A 24,903-nucleotide genomic window follows, 5' to 3' on the forward strand; every position below is an offset into this window, starting at 1 on the left:
ATCTAGCAATGCACAACTTTATATTTTTTCTGGTACCCACTCTTAATATTCAGGCCACAGCTTTGAAGCACACATCATTGTTTGCGTGAAATACATACATTTTGCTTACTAGCAGAAAAGGTTGTCTTCTCCGTTTCTGTCTGTGTGCCTGTCAAACAAGATTTAAAGTTCTTCATCTATACAAAATGTATAACATGAAATTTTAACTGCTGTTGGAATATTGGCTTAAAAAAAAAAAAAAAAACTACAGATAAAAACAAAGCCGTTAACCATTTTTAATCCATGTAATGAAATCAAGGAAACCAAACGAATATAACCCAAGAAATAAAGAACACCAGAATGACTGTGTAGCGGGATCTCTCTCAGTGCCAGTGTGAGGTGGGACAGTACACATCTGCAGGGAACGATAAGCCACAAAATCAGCAGTACGCTGCAGGTGGTCTTGAGGTTCAGTGTTTACCACATGCATTTGAAAATCCCATCTAATATCCATCCCAGCCATTAATACTATACATAACAAATGAAAAGATCCATACTCAGCTGAATATAGCCTTATAGCACTCAATGAAAAAGTACAAGACACAGATGTTTTTTTTAAGTTTACACTTAAAAGCAAATGTCACCAGGCAAAGAAATTCATTCTATGAAAGCAAAATAAGCTCACAAATCATCACTATACTTGCTTTGCAGGTTAATAAAAACTCTAAAATGACATAATATGGTCCTGACTCTAGCACTAGAGATTTTTCCTCCTGCACAGCAGTTTTGTTGTTCATCTGCTGGTGTAGCTTTTATTCAGGTTTGGGATCTGACTGACACCATCACAAAGAACTCCCTGTAACAGCAGAAACTAGTTAGCAAGAGCAGGCTTTTATGCTGTGGAGAGAGCAGCCAAGCTACCCGTTAACTATTGAACAACTGAAAATCATGCTCTGGATGACTTTTGTTTTTTTCTTTAGTCCATGTCCAAAGAATATTCTTTGATTTACGTTTTTCCTGTTTTGTCAGGTATTCATAAGCAGTACTAGATTCTTAAAAAAAAAAAAAAAAAAAAAAAAAAAACAGTACAGAATAGGCCTAGGCTATCATTTAGCAAAATAATTATTAAAATATTACAGATCACAATAAATTTAATAAATATAGCAAGCAATATAGAAGGTGTTACAAAATATGGAAGTAAAACAGAAATATCACTCCCCAAATGAATATGATGGTGCAATACATTGACTAAGCAGTCAACAGCACATTTATCAACAGGTTGTACATCGCACATATCCAGAACACATCAAATTAGTGCAAATTCATAGTAGTAAAATTCAGATTTAATTCCTGGTGGCTAGAACCGAAATGGTCACCGGGAATGATGGACCCAAGACCATGGATCCTTTCTTCTAGACCCAGGATGCTGACCTGAGACACTGGAATATTGATCCTGGGCCATAGGCAGCTCAGACTCTACCCGGGACAGACACTTAGTACTGTACTCTTGACTGTTTGCCAGGAGGGGAGGCAACCATTAGGCCTCGGAGCCCAAGAGACTTTCTTCATTGGGTACGGAGGAAAGAAAAACAAGAATTCCCAAAGGTTTAGATATCTACAGCATTAACTCCATAAAGCACACTGTGACAAATCTTTTGCAAAGGGCAAAACATGAAATGAAGAGAGACTGAGTGAATATCAGCTTCCTGTCTTTTACAATATTTAATGTTTAAAGTTTTCTCTTTTAAGTGGTGGTAATGCATGTGTTGATTAAACTAGTTTAATTCATTGGTTCAAGTGGCATTTTGAAGTTTAAGAATGAATTGCCAGTATAAAAAAAGGAAATTATACTCGACACTTGAATAGCTTGGTTATAAGCAACGGAATATATGAACACGACATCATCCCCAAAATTAAGTCAAGATATGTGATCCCACATCACCTCACCTTAAAACTAACTAACTGCAATGCAAAGGGTTTGCACTCTGGAATTGACAAGGGAAGCCTTACGCTATCTCCACAAAACACACTCTTGGCCAAGCAGAGTTCAGGGCTTAGAAGTGCTGATTTAGTTTAATAAAATGGCTACCCACTTGTTCAATGCTTCAAACGAATTCATTCATCGATTGACAACTGTAGTTACAGTGCACTAATTTCAGTAATTAGGACAGGAAGTCCATTACTGTGCCATAAGTTAAACAATCAGTCACCTTGATAACTAACTGCAAAAAATCCCCGACTATGTAGCATCTTCTTTTCAATGATCATCAAAACTGCACTCATTCATGTAGACAGATACAATAATCAGCACAAAAAGTAATTATACAGTTTTGTCACAGAAAGAGCATTCATGATGATATTTTAATTACTTTATTGTAAGCAAACTGGTTATAACCAGCAAATATAGGTTATTTGAAACTTTTGTGCTTAAAACAAATTAACAAAAAACAACTTAATACAGTTGTGCATTGAAATAATGACATGACAAACATTTATATGGCTAATTACTTAACTTTTTGTCATATTAAAATGTTATTTCCCTGTCTAATAGCATAGGAAAGGTATGAGTGAGTAAGATTAAATATGAATTATATTAAATAATATTACTGGTCGTCATCTTATTTGCCCGATTACATTTTAATGACCTATTGTACACCCGATTGCATTTTAAAGTGCCCCTGAAAAAGGTAAGCAAACACAGACAGATACATCTCCACAATGCATGTAACAGTTTTGTGCTGCAGTATAGTTAGTTAACCTCGCCAGTCAACATCACCTATGAACCCCTAATGCTTGACCCCATTAAAAAACTACATTTGGACAGCACATAATGAGAATCACACGTTACTAATTTATGTAATTTTACAATCAACAATTTCTCCTTTATAATTGAGAAACTTAAAAGGGAATTAGGTTCATATACTGAACACCAAAAAACAGAAGCCCTAATGACATGATAAAATAGTCGTACTATAAAGACAGCAAATCACACAAGTTGCATACTTTTTTTCCTTAATTTTCTGCAAAATGTAAAATGTTAGGTATATCTCCATGCTTGCCACCGTCTTTCGATATGCATGTCTAGGTTAAAACAAATGTACTTCTTTGTTTAATTCTATGAAATCCCATAGTCATAATTAAATTTTTAAACAATCAAATATCTAGTAATTAATAATTTGCTCCGACCTAAACAAAAACTATTACAGGGATCAGAACAGTTGGGAACAGCTATCTGTCAGGCAGGCAAGAGAATAAACAAATCTTAGTTTATCTGAACAAAAGGTTCTCTAATAACCATACACAAACTTTTCAGACAAGTCAGACAACTTTATTTTAAGGAGATGGCTTTCCCAATTGATTGTTTAATGCTTTAAATTTATCATGGACTACAAAGTATTGCAAGACTGCACTACGGTTCCAAATTGCAAAGTCTTCAGTGAGAAATGTTTATGAGCAATGCAGAATATTGGAAACAAAAGGCAGTGCTTCTCTTATAAGCTGGAACTTGAGGAATACTCGGTCACTGTTGGTTTATATAGAATTGCCAATTATTTTTAGTTTTCTCCACCTACATTTTGCATATGCCAATTTGTGCTAATCCATCTCAGCTCACCGCTATGAATCTCACCATGATGTGGGTGAGGGCAACCAGACATCCACAACCCCATCTCTTTTTACCATGCTGGCTTCACAGCTGCACGTGAGGGATCAGTGCCAATTGGAGGAGATCGGAATTCCCTCCCAGCAGGCTCCCAGGAATCCAGCAGGAAATTCACATTAGCGATGAGCCAATAGAAACCCTGCGGATTTACCCACCCCAACCCGGGCAGTGCTGAGCCAATTGTGCGCCACCGCTGAGTTCTCCCGGTCTCATTCGGCAAATGACATGAGCTGGATTCAAACAAGCAAACCTCAGCTCTTAGGGCTCAATCTTCGCTTTTACCGACCGAGACATTTTGGAGGCCTGTCACTATGTAAGGGTAAAGAATAAAATTACTCATAAGTTGGCTAAAAATATTGTGTGCCCCCACACATGAGCATAGGAACAGGAAAAAGTAACATGGTGCCCACAAATGGCAAATACAATGGTTGGAGAAAGAATGGAATGCTGTGCTTCATGTGAGATGGCACATTGTCGCGATGCAACATCCACAAACCCAATGCCCAATTTTTCTGGTGCGTTTCTGAATTGTATTCATTAGATGTTTTAGAACATTTGAATGGAATATCGAATGACGAGTTAATGGGACAAATTTGTCCGAAACTATCCTCATTTCCAAATAATTGTTAAAATGTAGTTACAATTGTCTAGCATGTGCCGGAGGAGATGCCAACATCTGTTGCAAGTTCTCAAATTGTCATACATCTGTTCCCATTAATGAAATAATGAATACAGGTCCTCAGTGTTTAACGTCAATGGACAACCAGATCGTACATCATCATCTATAGAAATTAGGTCAGCTTGCCAATGAGCAAACCCAAATACGATTTGCAGCATTTCATTAGTATTTGCGGCTGTTTTTCGTCAAACGTCAAACAAATGTATGCAAACACACTACTCCTTCACGTCAGACAAAGCAATGCAATGCGTAAAAAGTCCTGATACGTCAACAGTTCTCACTACTGAGACAATCAGCTTCCCATCATAGCAGTGACATCAGCATTAGTGGACTTGTCATGTGCATAATCGTGGGTTTCAGTTTCCTAAAATAAAGTTAGTACCATAACATATACACACACAATGTCTGTTGAAAAAAACTAATATAAATAAATAAATACATATACATGCATACACATACACACACTATTCATACTCTATGAAGAAAAACTATCTAATACAATTCTCTTAATTAAAACTAAAATTAAAAAGACTGAAAACTGTGTGTGTGTATATATATATATATATATATATATATATATATATACACACATATACACACACACACACACACACACATAAATAAATAATGCTGCAGAGCACACAAAACAATTATATAGTTTAGATTTATTTACAGTTTAAGATGTTATTTAGGTTACATTTGGGTTTGGCATTTATTTTTTAAAAGAAAGGTACCAATACTATCTGAGAGTCAAACAATATAGAAGGAAGAGCTATTGTGCTGTTAATGAGGCTGTGAGAAACTGAAACCAGTGTGACTCAATCCAATGGAGGGCACATGACTTGCAGGTGGATCACACTATCCCTTTGTTTGCTTTCACCTGCAGTATTGCACTTCCGTGAATCCTCCCATTTTACAAAAGGTAGAATTAGGTTACAAAGAAACACCCCATTCAATGTGCTGGCTCAGCATTAAACAAGTATCAGCACTACACTATTTTACAACTGTCTCTCTGAATTATCGTTACATGACTAATAGTTTACTTGCCAACCTTCAATAACATTGTACTAACCTTGAATCACTGGTAATTCACATTCACCAAGAACATTTTATCACGGATTAAAAAAACGTGAAGATCCCTGTAGTGATTGTCTAGATAAATTAGAGCGGCCTATGTCAAGATGTTTCTTGTACATTTATAGGATTTGAACAGGGTACATTTATGTATCTATATAGAAATATTAAATCACACTGTGCAGGATGGAGAATTTCAGGGCATTAGCAAAACATGTTATATGCACAGCCTGCTCTCCAGTAGCTTTCATGTATTTCCAGGCATGAAGGAATCCCATTGCCCAGCTGCCTGAGGACAACCACAGAGGCTTGACGGACAACCTAGACATAAGAAGAAAATGCCCAAGGGCCAGCTATTCAATCCACAAAGCTGTTTACAGTTACAGCTATTGTTAGAAAGGATTTTCCTCCCTCCTTCCAGCATCACACAGATTTCATTTTTTGGGTTGTTTTTTCAATTCAAATTTAACCTGCAGTACGAAGGGAATTGTTTGTGCAAGTCCAGGGTTTACATCAATAACTGAGCCCAGCGCCCAGTCTTTGTTCTCTTATCAAACAACTGGTGTGTGGTATAGATTTCACAGTTAAGCTTTAGTTCTTTTCAGCATGGATGCCCTAAGCTTATACATTCAATACAAATATCTAAACCCTGCAGGAAATTCAAAATTATCAGACTCCATGCTAAACAGGGTAAGTGACAGTTTATCCCTTCAGCTTCCTAACCCCACCAACCCCCCATAAAGGGCACCCCATGCCTCAGCCCCGCCACCACGCATCCCTGCCTCCTGAGAAAAAAGGCATACAAAGTGGTATCCTACATATTTGCAGGACTCTTTGCACTATACATGTCAAAACATATAATCCATCATGTTTAATAAATCTCTGCATTCCTGTTTAAAGTAAAATGTGATGCATGGCATAAATGCCAAACATGTCTATATGCCACTGAATAACAGTTAAGCAGGATGCAGTTTTCAGTCACTTCAGGAACAGGCTGTAGATGAGCACAAAATGAGCACTTATTTTAACCTGCTTGAATATCTGAACTGTGAAAAACAGTATCAGGACACCAGATTTAAATAAAGATAAACATTCACATTCATCAATCCAGTTCATAACTGTAGTATAAAAGGGAAATGTGGTTAAATATTTCAAATTACAATTTGGGATACACGGTCCATTTTATATTCTGGCTTTTATAAATATTTCTCTGCTTACATCGATCACCGACATCCAGTACAGAACTCTGTATTGTAAACATCAAAAGCAGTGAGTTGCTAACTTATTTCAAACCTTATAAACCTTTCTTAACCTTATTAACATGCAAATCAATTTATAACTTTTTTGAAATGCGTTTTTCTGGATTTTTTTGTTGTTTATTCTGTCTCTCACTGTTAAAATACACCTACCATTAAAATTATAGACTGATCATTTCTTTGTCAGTGGGCAAACGTATAAGATCAGCAGGGGATCAAATACTTTTTTCCCCTCACTGTACATTAGTTCTAGCTAGGCAGAAATATATATTGCAATCACAAACTGCATCCTCCGTACAGCTAAGTAGGCTGATCTTCAGATCTTGTATGTTAGGTCAGTTGCACTTATTTTCCCCAATACTAAGAGACTGAACTCTCAAATACTCTCACACTGAATTAGAATAATAATCACTTAAATCACTGTGATCCATAGAAGGAAAAAGACAAGTAATGAAAAGTAAATGTTAGACATGACTGGTGATGCAGTTATTTTTAACATACATAAATACACAGTCACAGAGAACCTCGTCTAAAAAAAAAAAAACGTTTATATTATACATCAAATTCATTTGCAGCCAGGGGGTGACTAGTGCACAGTGGAATTCATATATAACATAAAAAACATGTTTTATTGGTAAAATGATCAATTTACATTTGGTTTTAATGATTCGTCAATTAACTTAGTCAATTACTTACTAAAATGAAAGGGGGGAAAATGCCACAGATGAAATGTTGTTACAGATAATTAAGAAGCTATATCTCTGTATATCATGAGTAAAAAGAGGTTCTCTCTGAAGATATAAACAAGGCTATAATTGTTCCTCAAACTGACATTCGTTACTTATTTGGATATGCAACTGCCTGCAACTGTTCTTTTGACTTTGTCGATCATAAACTCACCAAAACAAAAAAAATGTATTTCTCAGCACAGAAGTGGACAACAAGTGGAATGTTGCAATGCAAAAAAAAAAAGATAATTTGTGAGTTTCAGGACAAGAAAGCTGACCATGCAAAACAAAGCACAACATGAAACAGCTGATGTGAGCTTTTCACGTTTACAGAAGATTCATTTTCCAAATATAGGGTTGCAAAGCACAACTGTATATTGTTTCTGGGTAATAAAATAAGAGGCCCATTTTATTGTGTGAACAGCTAGAAGCAGCTCCAGCAGAAGAACATTTATACCCTAAAAGCTTTTATGGAGAGAAAGGAAGTTCATAATATTGGAGTTTTTCCATGTACCACGAAACATTTGTACTTACAAGCTTTTTTGCTGCTTAATGGCAATGGCAATCAACCATACAGCTGCAGAATCACTAATATTGCTATGATTTATTGTGAAATAATTAACCATCATATTCACAGAAATATTTAGCCAAATACTAAAATGTCACCACCCTTATTTTGTGCTTCAAAATGTAATGACGAACTTCTAGTGGATGTAACGTTGTGTTTAAAACAACAATACTAGCATTCTCCAGGTTTACAATTCCTAGTGGGCTAATTTGCAATTAAACAGCAATAAAATTGTTTTTGTTGCATTTTACGGCATGATAAGACACGTTTTACTTTGCAGGTGACTAGATACATTAGCCGTTACAAATACATGTTTTTTTGTTATATTTGAATACCTCAAACACACACAAATCTAACACATCCACTACCATAATGATACAAAACCTTTTAAAGAGGATTTCATACTCATAAACAAGAATTAGCAGTCATTTGCCATTACAGGAAACAACAAATAGAATTCGAAAAAAATTGATTGTATGGTTTTGCGAGGTCCAGGAAAAACAGCTAAGACAATAATGCATGCATGTCTCAATGAAAAGGATGGAGCGATATTCAATCAAATGTAACCGCGACCAGTTACACACTATGCACACACAATCGGAAATCCTGAGACCATTCTAAATTCGCAAGAGGTTTTTTCTTAACCACTGAGAGTGGTCTGTAGACCATCTGGATATACCCCTGTTCCTTGCACTGAGCCCCAGAACCAAATGGCTGCTCTCTGTATTAGGAGCTGAACAGCAGGATATTGAATTGCATGGTGACCTGAGTGTAGTGGGCTGAGTCACTGTCTAGTAGGAGGTGGCAAGCAGTTATGTTCATTTTGTTAGTGGCACATCAACACAATTATGCCAAATGCATTCAAGAGCATTTTCATTTTTGGGGAAAAAAAATAACCAGTGCCTCCCTAACTAAAATACTGCAGTGATAGACATCTGCAGGTCACAAGCTTTCAAGCAGTTATCACGCAGAATATGGTGTTACCTGTATCTCCATACCAAATACAACTAAAGCAGAGAGAATGTTAACTATTATCCAGTATTTATATATTGTTGAGAATTCAAATACAGCCCATCAAGAGTAAAAGGAGGACTTCTAGATACAAATAATCATATATTCAACATCTTGTTGGCCTCTGCAATATCTAGGAATGTGTATTGGCACAGAAGTTTATTAAAACACCCATCTTAATCTAGATGAACTATATTTACAAAAAACGCTAAAGAAAACAAAGAGCCCACGCATAACTCAAACCAGTCAACAAATCTTTAGAAAACCAATTAGACTGATTCACTGTTTCAGTGCATCTCACCTTGTGAGTGATGGTTGCATATGAAAACTAATGCCAGATCTCTTTAACCAGACTAAAAATATGGTTGCATTGTAAATAAAGCTTGGAAAGGAGATATTTATTTTATTTCGCAGGGTTACCATCATTATCTGAACGCCAATATCCTTCGAGCAAGCATTTCTGCTTCAAAGTGACTACATCTTCATGCTTGGTAAGGCAATTGATGCTTGAAGCAAAGAGAGCAAGGACACCCATGTCCATACAGTATCCTGACTGCTCTACTTTACACTGCAGCTCAGCACTGCTAATCCTCCTAGACAAGAGTCAAAACTATGACCCTCCAGCATTCCTGCCTCTTACATATTTTTCAGAAGTAATAATTTTGGGCGTACAACAGCCTACTGAGACCATAAAATACAGTCAGCAATGGAACAGATAACAAAAGGTGGGAGCCCATTTAATCAACCAAATTAATTTAATCTTATTACTTTATGAATCGATTATGTCTATTATTGTGTAAAAGAGATTATGTTAGTTGGGCACATATTTCAAATGCACATCTGTAACAAATCAAGAACAAGTATCAAGGTGCCGAGAGTCATGAACTTTGTTGTTCTTGTATATATTTCTGGTACTACATTCCCTACAGTAATGCACACATACACACACACAGCTAGTCTTACTAAAGTAAACGGAGAAAAAAGTAGAAGAAAAAAAAAAAAGATTCCTGTAGGCTAATTGCACCATCTGTCTACTGGGTGCAACACTGTCACAGCATATTAACTCCTTAGCACTCCCACATGGTACTCCTGTTGCCAGCCATGGCCACATGCCCCTCCCTCAATTAGTCCATGAGCAGGGACTCTGGGAAGCAGGACACTAACTCCCTTCAAGGACTTCTAGAACAAAAGTTTTGATACCAGAAACTGAAATCCCAAACACGAGATATATCCAGCAATCAAACCGTCAAGTATGCAGTGAATAACAAAAAGGTATAAAACAGACCAGCTTCATGACCAAGAATAGAATTGTGTGAGTGAAGAATAACGAAAACAAACTTCACATATAATAAAGCTGAACTTGTCACATTAGTTAGAGCATTCCTATAATAATCAGTCCTATTTAGTTTTGATCTTATTCTTCCTGTAACCTCGGTAGAACCCTCATTTGTGGGGCCTGGTTAGTGGATTTCAGTTAACTCACAATGGCATTTTGATTAATAATGAAATTATCAATCCATTTTGAACGAGAACCCATCATCTATTTTCATTATGACTATTATCATCTGTTCTGAGCTCTCTCATTAATTAAGTGCTTAAACAGTACAATGTTTTGTTTTTTATCTATAAAACCTTTTATATGTTGCAACACACCTATCAATTAAAAAAGGACCCACATCAAGATAGTGTAAAAAGCATATCGTGCAGTAATTTAAGTGTGTTCCTCAATTTACTGCCTGAAAAAACAACATGCATGTAAAAAAGCCTTTGCTTCGGGCTACCTAATGCTTTACTTTTCACAATTAAATGTAAGATGGAAGTAAGGTGTAGATAGATTGTCAAAGAGATATAAAATGTCAAATTCCTACTGCCCTTGTCCCCTTTAGCTAGGTTTTCTTTGTTGCTCAAGTAATTTAGGAGATAAAATGGTGGCTATTAACCCAGCTATTAACCCTGTCTCACACATGATCCACTGTATCCTCAGTGATTGTTCAGTTTCCTTGTATTTTTCCACAATTCACCCCTCTAATGTATCCAACCACCTAATGTTATTTCATTTCTAGTAGCTCCATCCTTCCTGAAGACAAATAAGAAAATTATCACTTCCTAGTGTAGCTGCTCTCCAGGGGGGGAAATAAAGTGTTCAGAAGGCAAACTTGGGTTTTAAACTAAGCACAAAACCCTTTGTTTCCCAGAAGCATTTCAGTAATGGTAGAATAAAAAAAAATCTGTTTCAAGCATTCAGCAGACATAGCGGAGGTTAAATGTTAACAAATGGTAAATTTAAGTTATTTCTGGTCATCATCTTGTCAAAACGTGCTAGCAATGCTATAGAGGCAAAAATATCATTATCATGTTTGCATTCAGCATTTTATTCTACCACAGTTATACATCATAGAATTATAGTCTATATTAGATTACCCTTTGAATTCATGACAGACATAACATCACACTTCAGTATTAATGTGCAAAAATTAAGTCTAGCATTTACCGAATAAGATGTGTGTGGTGGAAGAAAGATTTGGAGTGGGGAGTTCTAGTCAGAATTTATTACGTGCACAGGAGGAACAGTGCAACACAGAACTCAAAGGATTTTGGGCTGGCATGACACTGTTCCCCAAAAGTTAAGATAGAACAAAGCTTTTATACCCCCTCTGGGGCATACCCTCAAGGGGCCTTAATATTTTACAAAGTGTCTGAATGGTCATTTCTAATAACTAGCAGTGATTTCATTGCCCTTCCCATCTTATCAATCTTATAATTATTACTCATGAATAATCATCATTAACCTCTACATTGCCAATTGCATTAGAAGGTACTTTGCAGTTAATACGTTGCAAGAAAGGACTGTGAGCTGCTGATAACCAAGTGAGGAGTAACAGCACACCAAGGAGTAAGGCAGAATAAAAAAACAGACTAAACGATTCTTCTAGTTTACAAGTGTCACACAGCTTTCCCATGATCTACCAAAGTACTCACATTTGCTCAAATTCCCCAATGAGAAGAACACAGTACCTTTTATCCTGCTTTAAACCGATATTGGTCAAGAAGTGTACTTTAACGGGCATTTCCACTTCAAGCACTACTGACATTGGTAACCTATCATAGAGCCTGTGCCACTAACTGACAATTCAAATGTGACAGCCGGGCCATTTTACTTCTCAATGACTAGTATCTCCCTGGTTTTCATGAAATTGACCTATTGACAAAATAACAGCTGTCTGTTCCTATAGTCAGTGAGGGCTGGAGAGGGAAATTTACAACTTTGGGGATATCACGATTTTATCAGTAATTAGTATGGATGTCTATAAAAAAATACAAAAGGTGAATAATTCTACCTTTTGCATTAAGTTAACAGTTAATGCATGTAACTGTGCATCTAGCAAATGATCACTTATCAATAGTATAACAAAGCAATGCATTGACAAATAACTGTCCTAGGTTTTAATATAGCAGCTGATACATTATTTTTAAAAACCTATAATGCCTTAACTTCATAAATAAAATAAAAACAAAAAGAAATTGCTATTTAAGGGCATTCCTTTTTATGACCACCGGCAAACGTAGTAATCCGGCTTATAGTTCCTGAAACACTGGTGTTCCCAAGACGACAGAATGCACAGATGCAGCATATCTATATTTCTAGCCATTCCAAAAGTACTTCTTAAACTATACATGAAATTCAACTTGTACCACATTCGATAACATTTATCCATTTTACTACCATACACTTAGATATTACCAGGTCTTTGCAATCCTTTTATCGGACAATGGTCATGAAGATGTTACCGCCTGCTTGCCTTACTGTCAAATATTCATAGGCAAAGCAGTTTAAATCAGCAGCAGGAAAGAATTTCATAAGTGACTAAAACCATTTACCTGCTGCATCTGGTGTTTGCTTTCAAAGATAAATGTTTCTTTGCAGCCACTTATTTTAAAAGCATAAAACCAGAAAAAAAGCAATCTTTAAATGCCATTTCCATGTATAGGTAAATAAAATGCTTATTTCAGTCTAAAAAGCACCAGGTCATATCTGGCAACAGAACCTCTGCAACACTGACATATTAAAGTCAATTAGCATTATTTAAGTGGTCTGAAAATACCTGTGAAGATAGAAAGTTTACCTCTACCTACCACATTGAAAACACAAGATGGCAGGGACAAAGCTCTATCTGCAATACTAGTTAAATAATTTTGCAATACTTCAAGCAACCAAATCTATCAAATCTCCCTTAACAGCGTTTGGCAGAGTTGTGTCATGAAAGATGACATATCACAGACACGGGCCATAGAATATTTCTGAACAGTTCTGTCATCCTCCCCTGGAAGAGACTGTCACTTGACATAAAACAAGCTGACCAGACAACTTGCTCATTAAGACAGGTTGTCAGACAAAGCAACTATATAGGATTACAATTAAGAATTAGATGAGGCAGATCACAATAAATACAATGGGGACGACGGCATTATTTAGTGTACTAGTTCAAAAGACTCACTAAGTTAGGGTCAATGTAATTTAGGGGTGAAATGCTTACAAGCCTTAGTCCCATTAGCTTTTTTTTTTTTAGCTTAAATGGGAGAACTTTACAGTATCCATTCTGTAGCCCATTGCTCTCGGAGATTTGTCGCATTTGCCCCAGTTTCCATTAAGGATTAGCATCACGTGAATCGACAATGTGCATGCACGTTTGCAGAAAAGCTTGTGAAAAAGCCGTTTGGGTCAACAAGCACCCACAGAGAAGGACAGGGTGATTCCCAAATATTAAAATGTTCCAGAGGAAATGGAAATGCAAGACATTGAATTAAAGCACAATGGCATACAGCATAAATATGGAGGCTACTTGGCCTGAGATATCTAGGTCAAGTGAAAATAAAACAAAACACAGATACAGAGACTGTTATACATGAACCTATACAGTTGCTCTGACAGGTACAATGATGAATTATAAACTAAACTGTAGAATATTTACATTTAAAAAAAAAAAAAAACTTGAGAAACAGAAGTCCAAAGCTAATAAGTACCAGTCAAAATAAAAGGAGCCATTGTAGCTCTAATTCTTTATAGTTTACCAACAATAATCTGCATGTAAGCTGTATACACTATAGTTTCTATTAAAATCATGAAGCTAAAACAATTAAAAAAAAAAAAAAATTAACCACAATATTCTACAGGCAGCTTTTAATGTGAACTATTCAAGCAAATCTGCATGAAAAATACACATAATTCTCTTACATTGTCCACATTTTTATTGAGCCTTTCAAGATCAAGTTATGGTTTCATATTTCAGTGTTTTTGATTCAGAAAACTGGCAACTCATTAGATTTGTATTTTTCAACAAGTTATTTATCTTGATTGAGCTGCTACACTACTTCATAATGTTGCTTAAGATTACAGCAGTGTCACACAGCGTCCCTTTAAAGACCTTGACGCCGCTAGACTAGTGCCGCCATAAGTACACGAATTGACAGATAAAACTGCACTGAAAGCAAAATGCAAGACAAACTAACCTTGCACTCATACAAATTGTATCGTAGACAGTTTTGTACTATAGCCTGTATCTCAAGAAACTGGTTTTGAACCATGCCAGTTGGTCTTTATTTATCTTTTCAAGAAACATTGAAGGAAGTTTAATATCTACACACACAGATTCTTTGATTGATTTATTTTTAATATAATTTCTCATTTGAGACACCAAGTACAGTAGAATTGAGAGATTGGACACCAGGACCAGTAAAACTACAGGGGGGGGGATAATTTTGATCTTTGTGAAGAGTCTCTGTGAGAACCTCTATTTTCACTGACTAATATGTGACAATGTAATATGTCACCCATTCAAGTGTGTTCTTCTTAAGAATAGAATATTGTTATCCACCACCAAATTAAATCAATTAACCAAATGAAAATGTTTACAGCAGTAATGGTTGAAATAAATTAAGCATATCCATGACTAAGAAGATGATTTGTATGTAACACTTTTAAGGCAGTCTGAATATTGGTAATGAAGGTAAGGTGGGTGCAATTTGTATTAAAATTAAAGCGCAACATTTACATAGTTATTGGAACTAATAAACATTGTGGTTAAGCTTGTTTTTAAAGTACAAAAACTATACATTTTCACTTCTACTACAGCTAAAAATCAAAGTTTCTGAAAAAATAAGTCCAATAAGCAGTATTTGTTTTGTTTTATTCTTCTAGCCTACCTAAGCAATCTTCTTTCAAATTGCTGGAATAATTGTTCTCTTTAAATTCTGCTACTGTACAGTTAAAAGTAGACCCTCCGCTGTGAGTTCGAATTTTAATTACAACTGTAAATTGCCCATTGCCCCTTTTATTTTTTTACATTTGTACTACTTCAGTACTTGGAAATGATGTGAAAAGGATCAAGTGCAATGTTTTTCCAGCCTAGACATTGTATTGTACAGTAAAAGTGGGACATCTTTCCTAAAGGATTTAGAGCACAGCATTCCGAGTGTTCTTTAGACCTATCCATCTCAATTGGAGGGAAGATTAGCGTTCACACACAATGCTTATTTGATTGACATCCTGGTCGAGATTGGCCCATGTTATGAAGTTGGATTTGAGCCAAGAAATCAAACTTTTCAGGCTGGGAAAATGTGAGGATTTGAATGGCAGTATGAACAAGGCAAGAGAAGAAACCTTGATTCTTGCAAATTCCGTTGGAACTAGGTAGTTAATAATGGGCAAGTACTATACACTATGCCAGAAATTCAACTTTACAGAATGTAAGGTTATGCTTCAAGAAAAGAGAAAGGTGCAAAGTACATATACATGTTCAAACAGAGATCATAAAAGGAAAAATAAGTCTCATCTGAGGATAATTTACCATTACAACAAAATACAATCTCCAGAAATTAAAAAAACAAAAGCTGAATACAATTGCTGTTTTGTATTTTGACTCCTCTGATTGCACAGTAACTAACCAAACTGGGCATTTACATTAACCAGCCAAAACAATCCAAAAACTGGCAGCCACAGGTGCTGAATAGCTTAAAGAGCTACACTCAGCCAAAAGGCTTTGCCAAAAAATAGCATTCATAACAGCCTTGATCATCCACATCCGCATCTATAAAACTTTGTAGGTTTGTTAAAATAATTTAACATTAAAATAATCTAAGTGTTAACAGATAATGATAGATAGCTTGGAGCATAAACATAAATTAAGATCATATCAGTACCACATGTTGAGCCTGGACATAAATATAATAAGGGGAAAAAAAAAAAAAAAATCCCAAAACACACATCATGAGTTAACTTCAAGGTCAACACAAGTTACACCAGAGAATGAGAGAAGAAAGAGGACAATTTCCTGATTAATCTAGTGTAAAGAAATCCAGAAAGGCTAAATCAGTCATTGGTGAACGACTTTCCTAATGACACTCATAAGTAAAATGTGGGTTGGTATTTAATGGAAGGTGGAGCCCTTAAAAAAAAAAAAAAATCATCCTGCAAGATAACTTACTAGAATCTTTCGAATTTATTGTCCTTGGAAAAACTATTTAATCATCATAATTTGTTTTAAGTGAACACCAACCCCCTCCCCCCGGAATTCTGTCTGTCTGAAATTGGGAACGGGAACAGGTAATTTTATTATTAATTATCCGAATTTTGCATTAAAACTATATAAATTTAACCGAAGCCGGTTTCCATTCAAATCAATGCATTTTAAAAACGAGACCAGCAGTTTACTATCCAAACCGAAATGCGATTATATTGAGCTGAGCAGCACAATTACAAATGCCCGCGTTGGAGGTGACAACTGGGACGATGCAGAAATTAAAGTGCTGTTTACAATGTGGATGGAAGATAAACCAAAAGAAGTGACTATGAGGATATAACTATAGAACAGAAGGCTGCTTTCGATGGCTGTCAATTGCTCACCCGACCAAGTTAAAAGGAAAATAAAAATGCAAAGATCAGACTTTGAAAATGACAACAAACACAGTGGAGTCCAGAGAAAAGGCTGCACGTTTTTCCGAGGAACTCAGAAGAAACACTGAGCAGCAGCTTGGATTGCATGAGACACATTGACCTGCAGAAGCACCGAAGAGACGGACACTTCTGAACTACTACTGTAATATATTATATGTACTGTATGTGTGTGTGTGTGTGTGTGTGTGTGTGTGTATGCATTACACATTTTCAGATTATAAATCTCAACAGGCTATTGATAACTAATGCATACAATTTATTGTGATTTAATGCAGATGTCCTAATAAATGTGCTTCGCTTTCGGGTGAATTGTATAACAGCACTTTTAGACTTGCAGAACCGAAGATAGACATTTGAAAAGGGAAATTTATTAATTAGATTCCCCATTGAACCAGCACATTTTTAATTATTTTAGAAAGCTTCGGCTGCAAAGGGTTCAAATAAAATATTAACAATCGATTGGCTATTGTTCGGTTCTATAAGTTGTGATTATAAACATTATAAATCGCATACACCTGTAAGCGGACCTAATGTCCTGCGTCACTGGTTTGTTTGAGCAGATTTGTTTATTCCCGGCATGCATTTCATTTAGGCCGGCTTTTCACCCGCATACGTGATGCACTGAGGCTCCTAAAACTGCAAGTGTGAACAGGGTGTCTGAAAAAAGCCGGACTAAGTCTGAGGCGGCCCAGGGCAAGCCTAATAAGTGTGAATGGGGTCTAATGTCTGTAAGCGAGGCTCTTTACATATAACGCAACAACAATGCAAGGTACTTGTCACTTTCTTGGTAAAATGATGTGCAAATACAACAGACCAAAGAAACAAAAAATTACGCATCTAAATAAATACCTAATTCTATAAAGCAAAAGTCTAATAAAACCTTGTAAGCAACGATAATTTAAAATGTTTATTCATTATATAATATTGATTTGCAATTAATTCTCCCTATTCATTTAAGTTTTCACTTAGACATTTCCTGGATCATATTGTCCATAAGCTATTTAGAAAGCATGATTTGTTTACAAAATATACATACACAAGTATTTTTTTATTTTTTTTTAATCCCATTCTTACTTTGCATCTTGTCCCATGGGATTTTCAGCTTGCTATTTTGTACTCCTGCTGGATGTAGATATTTTTTTATATCTTGACTTTCAGTACATGCTATCAATCACTATTTCTATTTCACAACCTGTTGATAAAACAAAACACTGAAAAAAAAAAAATGCTTCACTTACAGAGAGAATTTTATAATATGCGTGCAAGTGTCAAAGCTTCACCTCATTAATATATCAAGTGACTCCGAGAATATTATATTCTTTATCATGCCATTTTACATTAAAAAAAATAAAAAACAGTTGGCTTGGAAACAATGTTCAAATCATAACAAGGGTATTATTTATAGACAAGTAGAATTTCAATCCCATAATCAGATTGTGGTCCTCCTCAACAGGATTCCTGCTATTTAACCTTCACCTAGACTGCAAACGCCATCCCAATTTCTTTATTAGAAATTGTCTGTCATGAAGCGCTGTTAACCTGCTGTGTTAACTTGACCCTATCAAAATTCTCAGCTGGATGTAAATGATGTCACTGACAAACAAGAGCTGAACTCCACATTGAGGTAACCATTCTGAATTTAAATGAGATAACAAAAGAGCAACTGACAATCCCCCCCGCCCCCTCCCCCCAAAAAATAAAAAATAAAAACAGGTAGGCAGACTAGGTGGACAAAGGATTTAAGTCACACTAAAGTCAAGCAAATAAATATTCAGCAAAGTATATACTTATATGGATGTTAAAATCTCACTCACACCATACACTAATTTTTAAAATTACCTTAATAAATACATAAAATAACAATACCCCCCAGAAAACAAATTGTGTAACCAACAGCTTTGTATGGGTTCTTCCAAATCACCATATCCTGGAGAGGCCACCTTGTTTTTCTCAGTCCATTGGTTTCTAGGAAAAAAGTAGATAACCACGGATAACGATTATCATATGAGAAAGGAGTCTTGCAAAGACCCCGAGAACATGAGTGTTCTAGCATCTGTTTAGACTGCTTTAAAAGTTCACTAATGATGTTCTTAATATTCACACAATCTGCTTGCCCACCAAAACTACAAACACATGAACACAATGCGATTTCTGATACTCTTTACGTAAGAAACTCTGCTGAATGTGCAGGTAATTTATTGTCAATGTAATATGACACTACAGGGCATGAAAATCAGAGGGAGAACACTAAACCACTAAAAACTTTATTGGTGAAAGAAGTGGGGGGTGACTGAAAAGTAGGACTCATCTTTGCTGCTTAATGGACATGTTTTTTTTTGTTTAAAAAATGTTTGTTCTAGATCTACTTTTTAGAGAACATGATTGAATAGAAGTAAAAGGTAAGTATAGGAAATAGAATGACAGAGATGGACAACTTGCAAAGCTGTATGGGTAGATGGGAGTATCTGGCACAGAGCTTTCATTCAGTTTATTATAAATGAGTTGTACACCCCAAGTGATAGAAGAAGTTGCAGCTCTTTGTGCCTTTAATATAGTTGACAAGCCATTTGTCCATCTAGCTTACTGCTGGTAAATGTTTAAAATCACTGCTAAAACAGGACAGTATTGCTGTGTAGTTGGAATTAAAAGTTCAGCGATATTGAAATGTATGTGTACTGCCCAACTATCAAATCAATTCCCCACCAAGCACATTAAAATTCAACAGGCAAACAAAAGGAAACTAATTTATAAGAAAGTTTCTATACATTTATTTTAGGGGAAGATTCAAGTGCAAAATTACAATTCTTAGTGAATTAGTTAGGACCTGTACATTCTTTGAGACAATTTGTAAAGCATTGCTAAATAAACATACTGTAATGCAAAAATGCTGTGTAGGAAACAAATCTTAGGGTTAAATATGATATTTTGAATACTTTGTTTTGCAGGCCTTGTCATTTTTAAATCATTTAATTAATCCAGACTCATAAGATTATACATCTCTTTAAACCACCTATATTGAGTAATAAACATAAATCTGATTACATTACTTTAGTAACTTAGTATGTACATTAGCACGTTGAATATCAGAATAGTGTATATGGCTAACACTAATTTAATCATTGGTTTGTTAGTGGCCATAAATTGTATTCTGTATAATTCAGACAGTGTAAATAATTCATTACCAGGAACACAAATGTATCTTGTCGACAGAAGGGATTAAGATGTTTCTCTTTTCAAACACTGATCCCTGAACTTTTCAAAGACTATCAGAAAATAAATATTAAAATACATTAAGCTACTCAGAATATACTTATAATGTAAAGTGAAAATAATTAAAAGTTTAAGAACAGTTAAGATAAGATATGCACCATACCACACTTTAAAAAATACTTGGAAATGGTTTCTGACAAGTAAAGGAATAACATTATTTCACATTAAGTACTTTTCAAATTACAGATGAACAAAATATCTATTAATCTACCTACCAGGTGTAAAAAAAGGGGAACTGACTCTTGGGTATACAGTATGCAACATTCCCCATTTCAAAAAGTAAATAAAACCGCATAAAAGGGGGAATGATTGCCACGTATAGCATTTTGTATTCATTTTAATGTTCATTAGAGATTTAAACTGAAACGGATAATCCTATGTGGCAAATGTGATGATTGTAACCACTCCCCATCATATTGGCCTAAATCAAAATGTCTGAATGATAACACAAAAGTTAAGATTATACTGATCATCATCAGATTATCTATCATAGTTACAACTTCAAACTTGTGAATCTATAATATTAGCAAAACTTATTTCAATCACTGCTCCACACCCACCATACAAAACAACTGAACACATGGATTTCTAGATAAAACTTAAATGGGAGGTAGATTATATATTTTGTGTGTAACTGTTGTACAGGGCATGTTCATTACTGATACCAACAAACTCAAGTTCTATTCTAATTTCACAGACCTAACTGAAGGTACTGGAAAAGACAAAGAATAGAAAAAACAGTTTGGCACAGTTTTTATTGTCTCACGTCACAGAAAATGCCTAGTCAGCTCCTAAAAGGAGCTTAAAGCACAGCTCCAGGATGGCGCAACAATAACAAATACTGCAGTAATCCAGAAAATGCTGTGATGCCAAACCAACACATTATTGAGTTTAAGTTATTGGCACATCTGTATGAACACAAAAATTACAAAAACCTCTTCTCAGCATTTAAGCAGATGAAACTTGCTTTCACTTGTCGTTCACATTTACAGAATTCATCTTTGAAGTAAATCCAGACCCTTTTATATCATAAAGGCAGAGAGACATGTAGCTTCCAACTGTGAAAAGGGTGCAGCTCTCCAAATTTAGACTAGACTACATACATGAAAACGTTTTGTAGTTCACAAAAGCATAAAACTAATTAAACAGGAACAAAGGAAAAGCAAACAGGAATATTTCAGATGAAAAGAAACATGTGCATTACACAACAGTTTGTGGAAGGACCTAAAGTGGTCTATCATTTACCGATTCAATTTGAACCAGACTAATTTAAAAAATAACAAATCTTTGCAAATAAGAATCAACTTCATGTATCCTTAAGTTTGAAACTGTAGTTGTGAAGAGATTCCAGCATTAAGTACAACTATTATACAGAATAAAGTGCTGATAACACACTTAATGAAATGTTTTGAATAAATAAATTCCATAGTAAAACCATGAAGCACTCTTGCCGAATTTTTTTTAAATGTAATTAATAAATCGATAGGGGTAATATGAAAAACTTGAACATGTTGTGTCAGGTATTGATTAAATATGCATATTTCTAAACTTCATAAAAGTTTCCCTGCCAAGACCAGGAGAGGTTCTGTAGAGCTTTTTCATGACGCTTTTCAAAGGAATGCAGTGATAAGCAGCTTCTGACTGCGTAAACAAAGATGCCACACATTTCCTACTTTGTATAGGTAACCTTAGTGGAATGCTGTTTCACCTCAACCTATTCACCACACCACATTTCTAAGTATGGAGTTCAGGGCAAGCCATAGACGTTCCTTAACTTAATTACCATTGATAATTGTAAGACATTTGAATTGATGGTACATACATCAGTACTAAAATGCAGAAACCATAAAAGGTACTTGAAAAAGAAAAACAGAATCATTATTTTATATTTCATTATCAATAATATCAACAATAATGTATGCTGTCAGCTAGAAGTTTTACTTAGAAATGAATGCCCCGATACACGACTGAACTGTATTTTATTTAAATATATATAAATAAAGCCTTATAAAACAGAGACGTTAGGGGGGAGCAGAGAATATTTAGTGTAATGGCCTGCATTAGAACAGACAAAACTGTTGTTGTGCAATTGCACAAATAAAGTACTTTAGAAGCAAAGGTTGATAGGTGGAACAGTCACGATTTGTTGGACAAAGCAATTAATCAGAAAAAAAGTAAAGCAGAAAATGATAATGCTACTCAGTAACTCATCTCATTTTAACAGTTCTATTTGCAGTGTAGCCAGATGCAACAGAAAATAATGTGGATTAGCATAGTGATTTGCGTCTTAATTTTAGGCCATTGCTTATAAAGTTAGGTGATCAGCCAGTTCATTTTCATAATGCTGTAAGCATAATTAAACCATTTGCTAATCAATCAGCAAATTACATATTTTTAGTTTGTCATTCTGCGTTTTTGATTACTCTAATGTAATTAATCCAAGGTTAAGACTTTCTGATTAATTAATCAGCCATTACATAGACAGCTGTATTTTTTTTTTCTCCCTACCCTAACCCCCCACCCCCAGAGTGCAGTAATCTGTTGATGTAGGTTGCATTGAAAACAGATGTGGGGTTCCTGGTGAGTGCACTGCCCCTATTCTGGAATGCGTCTTCATTTTAGAACTACTAACGCCACACAGCCTTACACCAAGGTTACCGAAATGGTATTCACCATATACATTAATCCAAATATAGGAAATGTTATTATGGTACCAGTATCAGGGATTGAAATATGGAATCACATTTAAGAGTTGGGGAAGAAAAAAAAAAAAAGACTTACCTGGGAGACATACATAAAATGTTTCACCATTGAAGTACCTCTTAATAAAATTAGCCAACCCTAACTGTTGGACTGGGACACGACAATTGCGTTATTGCATGTAGGTTACTTTGTGTGCTACACGTCTTCAGACTCGAGAAATTCAAGTGCCTTACAACCTCCACGACTCCACCCTCTTGCAGATCTTTAAATCCCCCCAGGATACATAACCATCTGAGAAAAAGGAAACCATGGCACACCTTTAACTCCAAACAACAGCCATGCTGTTCAACTTTGGCCTTAAACAGGTTTCAAAAAATCAAACGTGCATTAATTTCAAGTCACTATATTTTGCTTGATATTTATTTAATGAGAGCTATTAACAGGTTGCCTTTCTTGGAGCAACAGTGATTCAGAGAATAAAACTGTATCCCAAAAGACTCGGTGTTTGTATCGTGTGAGGCTGGGAGGGGGTTGATGAATGGGGTTTAAACTCGGAGAGGTCTACTGTAAATAAAGCGCAGTTGAATAAACACCCCTCCCCCAAAAATGCTATGAAGAATGAAGGAGAAATAAAAAAATCACCGTCCTTTAGCGCAACTTGACTATTGAACAGCTTGGCGCAAACAGCGAACTCATAAGGACTAAGTAACACCCCAAAAACAACACAGTGTGTATGTATGTGTAAGCTATATAAATATGCAATATATACATGAATGTGTGTACACATATAGGTATACATATACATTAGCAAACACAAAAGTTTGAATGTAACTACAACAAATAGTGTGTAGATGTTTCACGAAATGGCTATGGATTCACACTCAGAAATACATGATCAAATTGAAAGTAATGTAATAATAGTGCCTTTCTCACATTGGAGATCAATCATCTTGTATTTTAAATCGGGTTGTTATGTGAACGAGAGACAGCAAAAAATATATCAACAGGTTAAAAAAAACTGAAGGTTTTATGGTCTATATTTCTGTTAAAAGCAAAATAACGCATGATGGAAATGCTGTATTTCAGTTTTGCATAAAACAGGGTGAAAAGAATTAGGGGTTAAACGGTTTCTGAAACTAGCCGTTAAACATCATCATTATTTGACTATCACTACTAATATTATTATTCATATTTGTTTAAATGTCACTGGAGTATTTCCACTACCACATGGTGACATCTCCCGTGCCAATATATACAGGTTTGTTTGTGGTCCCCCTAATGAAAGGTATATTAAGGATGCTGAAAATCTCATCTAGTGCCTAAAGTTGTTCAAACATCCGAGTTGTTGAGTAAGCTCAGATCCAGCCCTGCAGCGGGACCAACCACACCACTGTGGAAGTGCACCACCAACCCGCGGCTCATCACGCAGTGTCGCCGCAAAACTCAAACCCGAAACATGGGGACTCGCACACACAGGTATAGAGGATATTTAGATGTGTTTTGAAGGCGCCTTTTCAAGTTAAGCAAGTTTAAAACCTGAATGCGGGTACTTATTTCCCCTCGTTTCTGGCAGTTTGTGTAGAGCACGCAGCGCCGCAGCCGAGGCTGTGAGAGCCCCTCGATGGCAGCGCGTCCAACTCCGCGCACTCGCCAACTTTCCTCGCTGCCCGACACACTCGACAAAATACGCACAAAACTTCACTTACCAGCGGTGAACTGGGTCCCAACTCTAAGGACGGGTGAGCTGAGCAGTATCAAATACAGAAGCAGCGTATCCATGTTTGTTTTCCCTAGTTTTCAAAGTTTAAAAAACTGTTTCGGTCGCTGGGGTTATTCCTGCCGATTCCTGCGCTCCATTCTCACTGCCTCCCTCTCGGCTACTTTGTCTCTCGGTGAGTGGAGCGAAAGCCCAGTGACGTCAGCGTCCCTATTCAAACAGTCGGGTTTGAAAGCATGGCATGGGGAGAGGATACAAGCTCCCTCTGCTGGCACAGGACTGGCACTTCCCAGAAAGGTAGCCTCC

At 35.9% G+C, this 24,903-nt stretch overlaps 1 protein-coding gene across 7 annotated transcripts in view; it reads right to left on the bottom strand.

The window, feature by feature from the left end:
• The window catches only part of ptprk (protein tyrosine phosphatase receptor type K), a 252,383-nt gene extending 227,611 nt beyond the window's left edge, over window positions 1-24,772 (bottom strand). For 6 of the 7 annotated variants that reach the window (XM_066699337.1, XM_066699321.1, XM_066699295.1 and 3 more), the window contains exon 1: window positions 24,587-24,771. In XM_066699337.1, coding sequence (XP_066555434.1) covers window positions 24,587-24,659 — 73 coding nt within the window. In that variant the 5' untranslated portion in view covers window positions 24,660-24,771. Of the gene's footprint in view, window positions 1-24,586 lie in introns of all 7 variants that reach the window. The other variant, XM_066699287.1, reaches the window with a different exon arrangement.
• Between the last annotated feature and the right edge of the window lie 131 nt (window positions 24,773-24,903).

This window comes from Amia ocellicauda, chromosome 1 (assembly GCF_036373705.1).
Source record: "Amia ocellicauda isolate fAmiCal2 chromosome 1, fAmiCal2.hap1, whole genome shotgun sequence".
NCBI classification, from domain to species: Eukaryota; Metazoa; Chordata; class Actinopteri; order Amiiformes; family Amiidae; genus Amia; species Amia ocellicauda.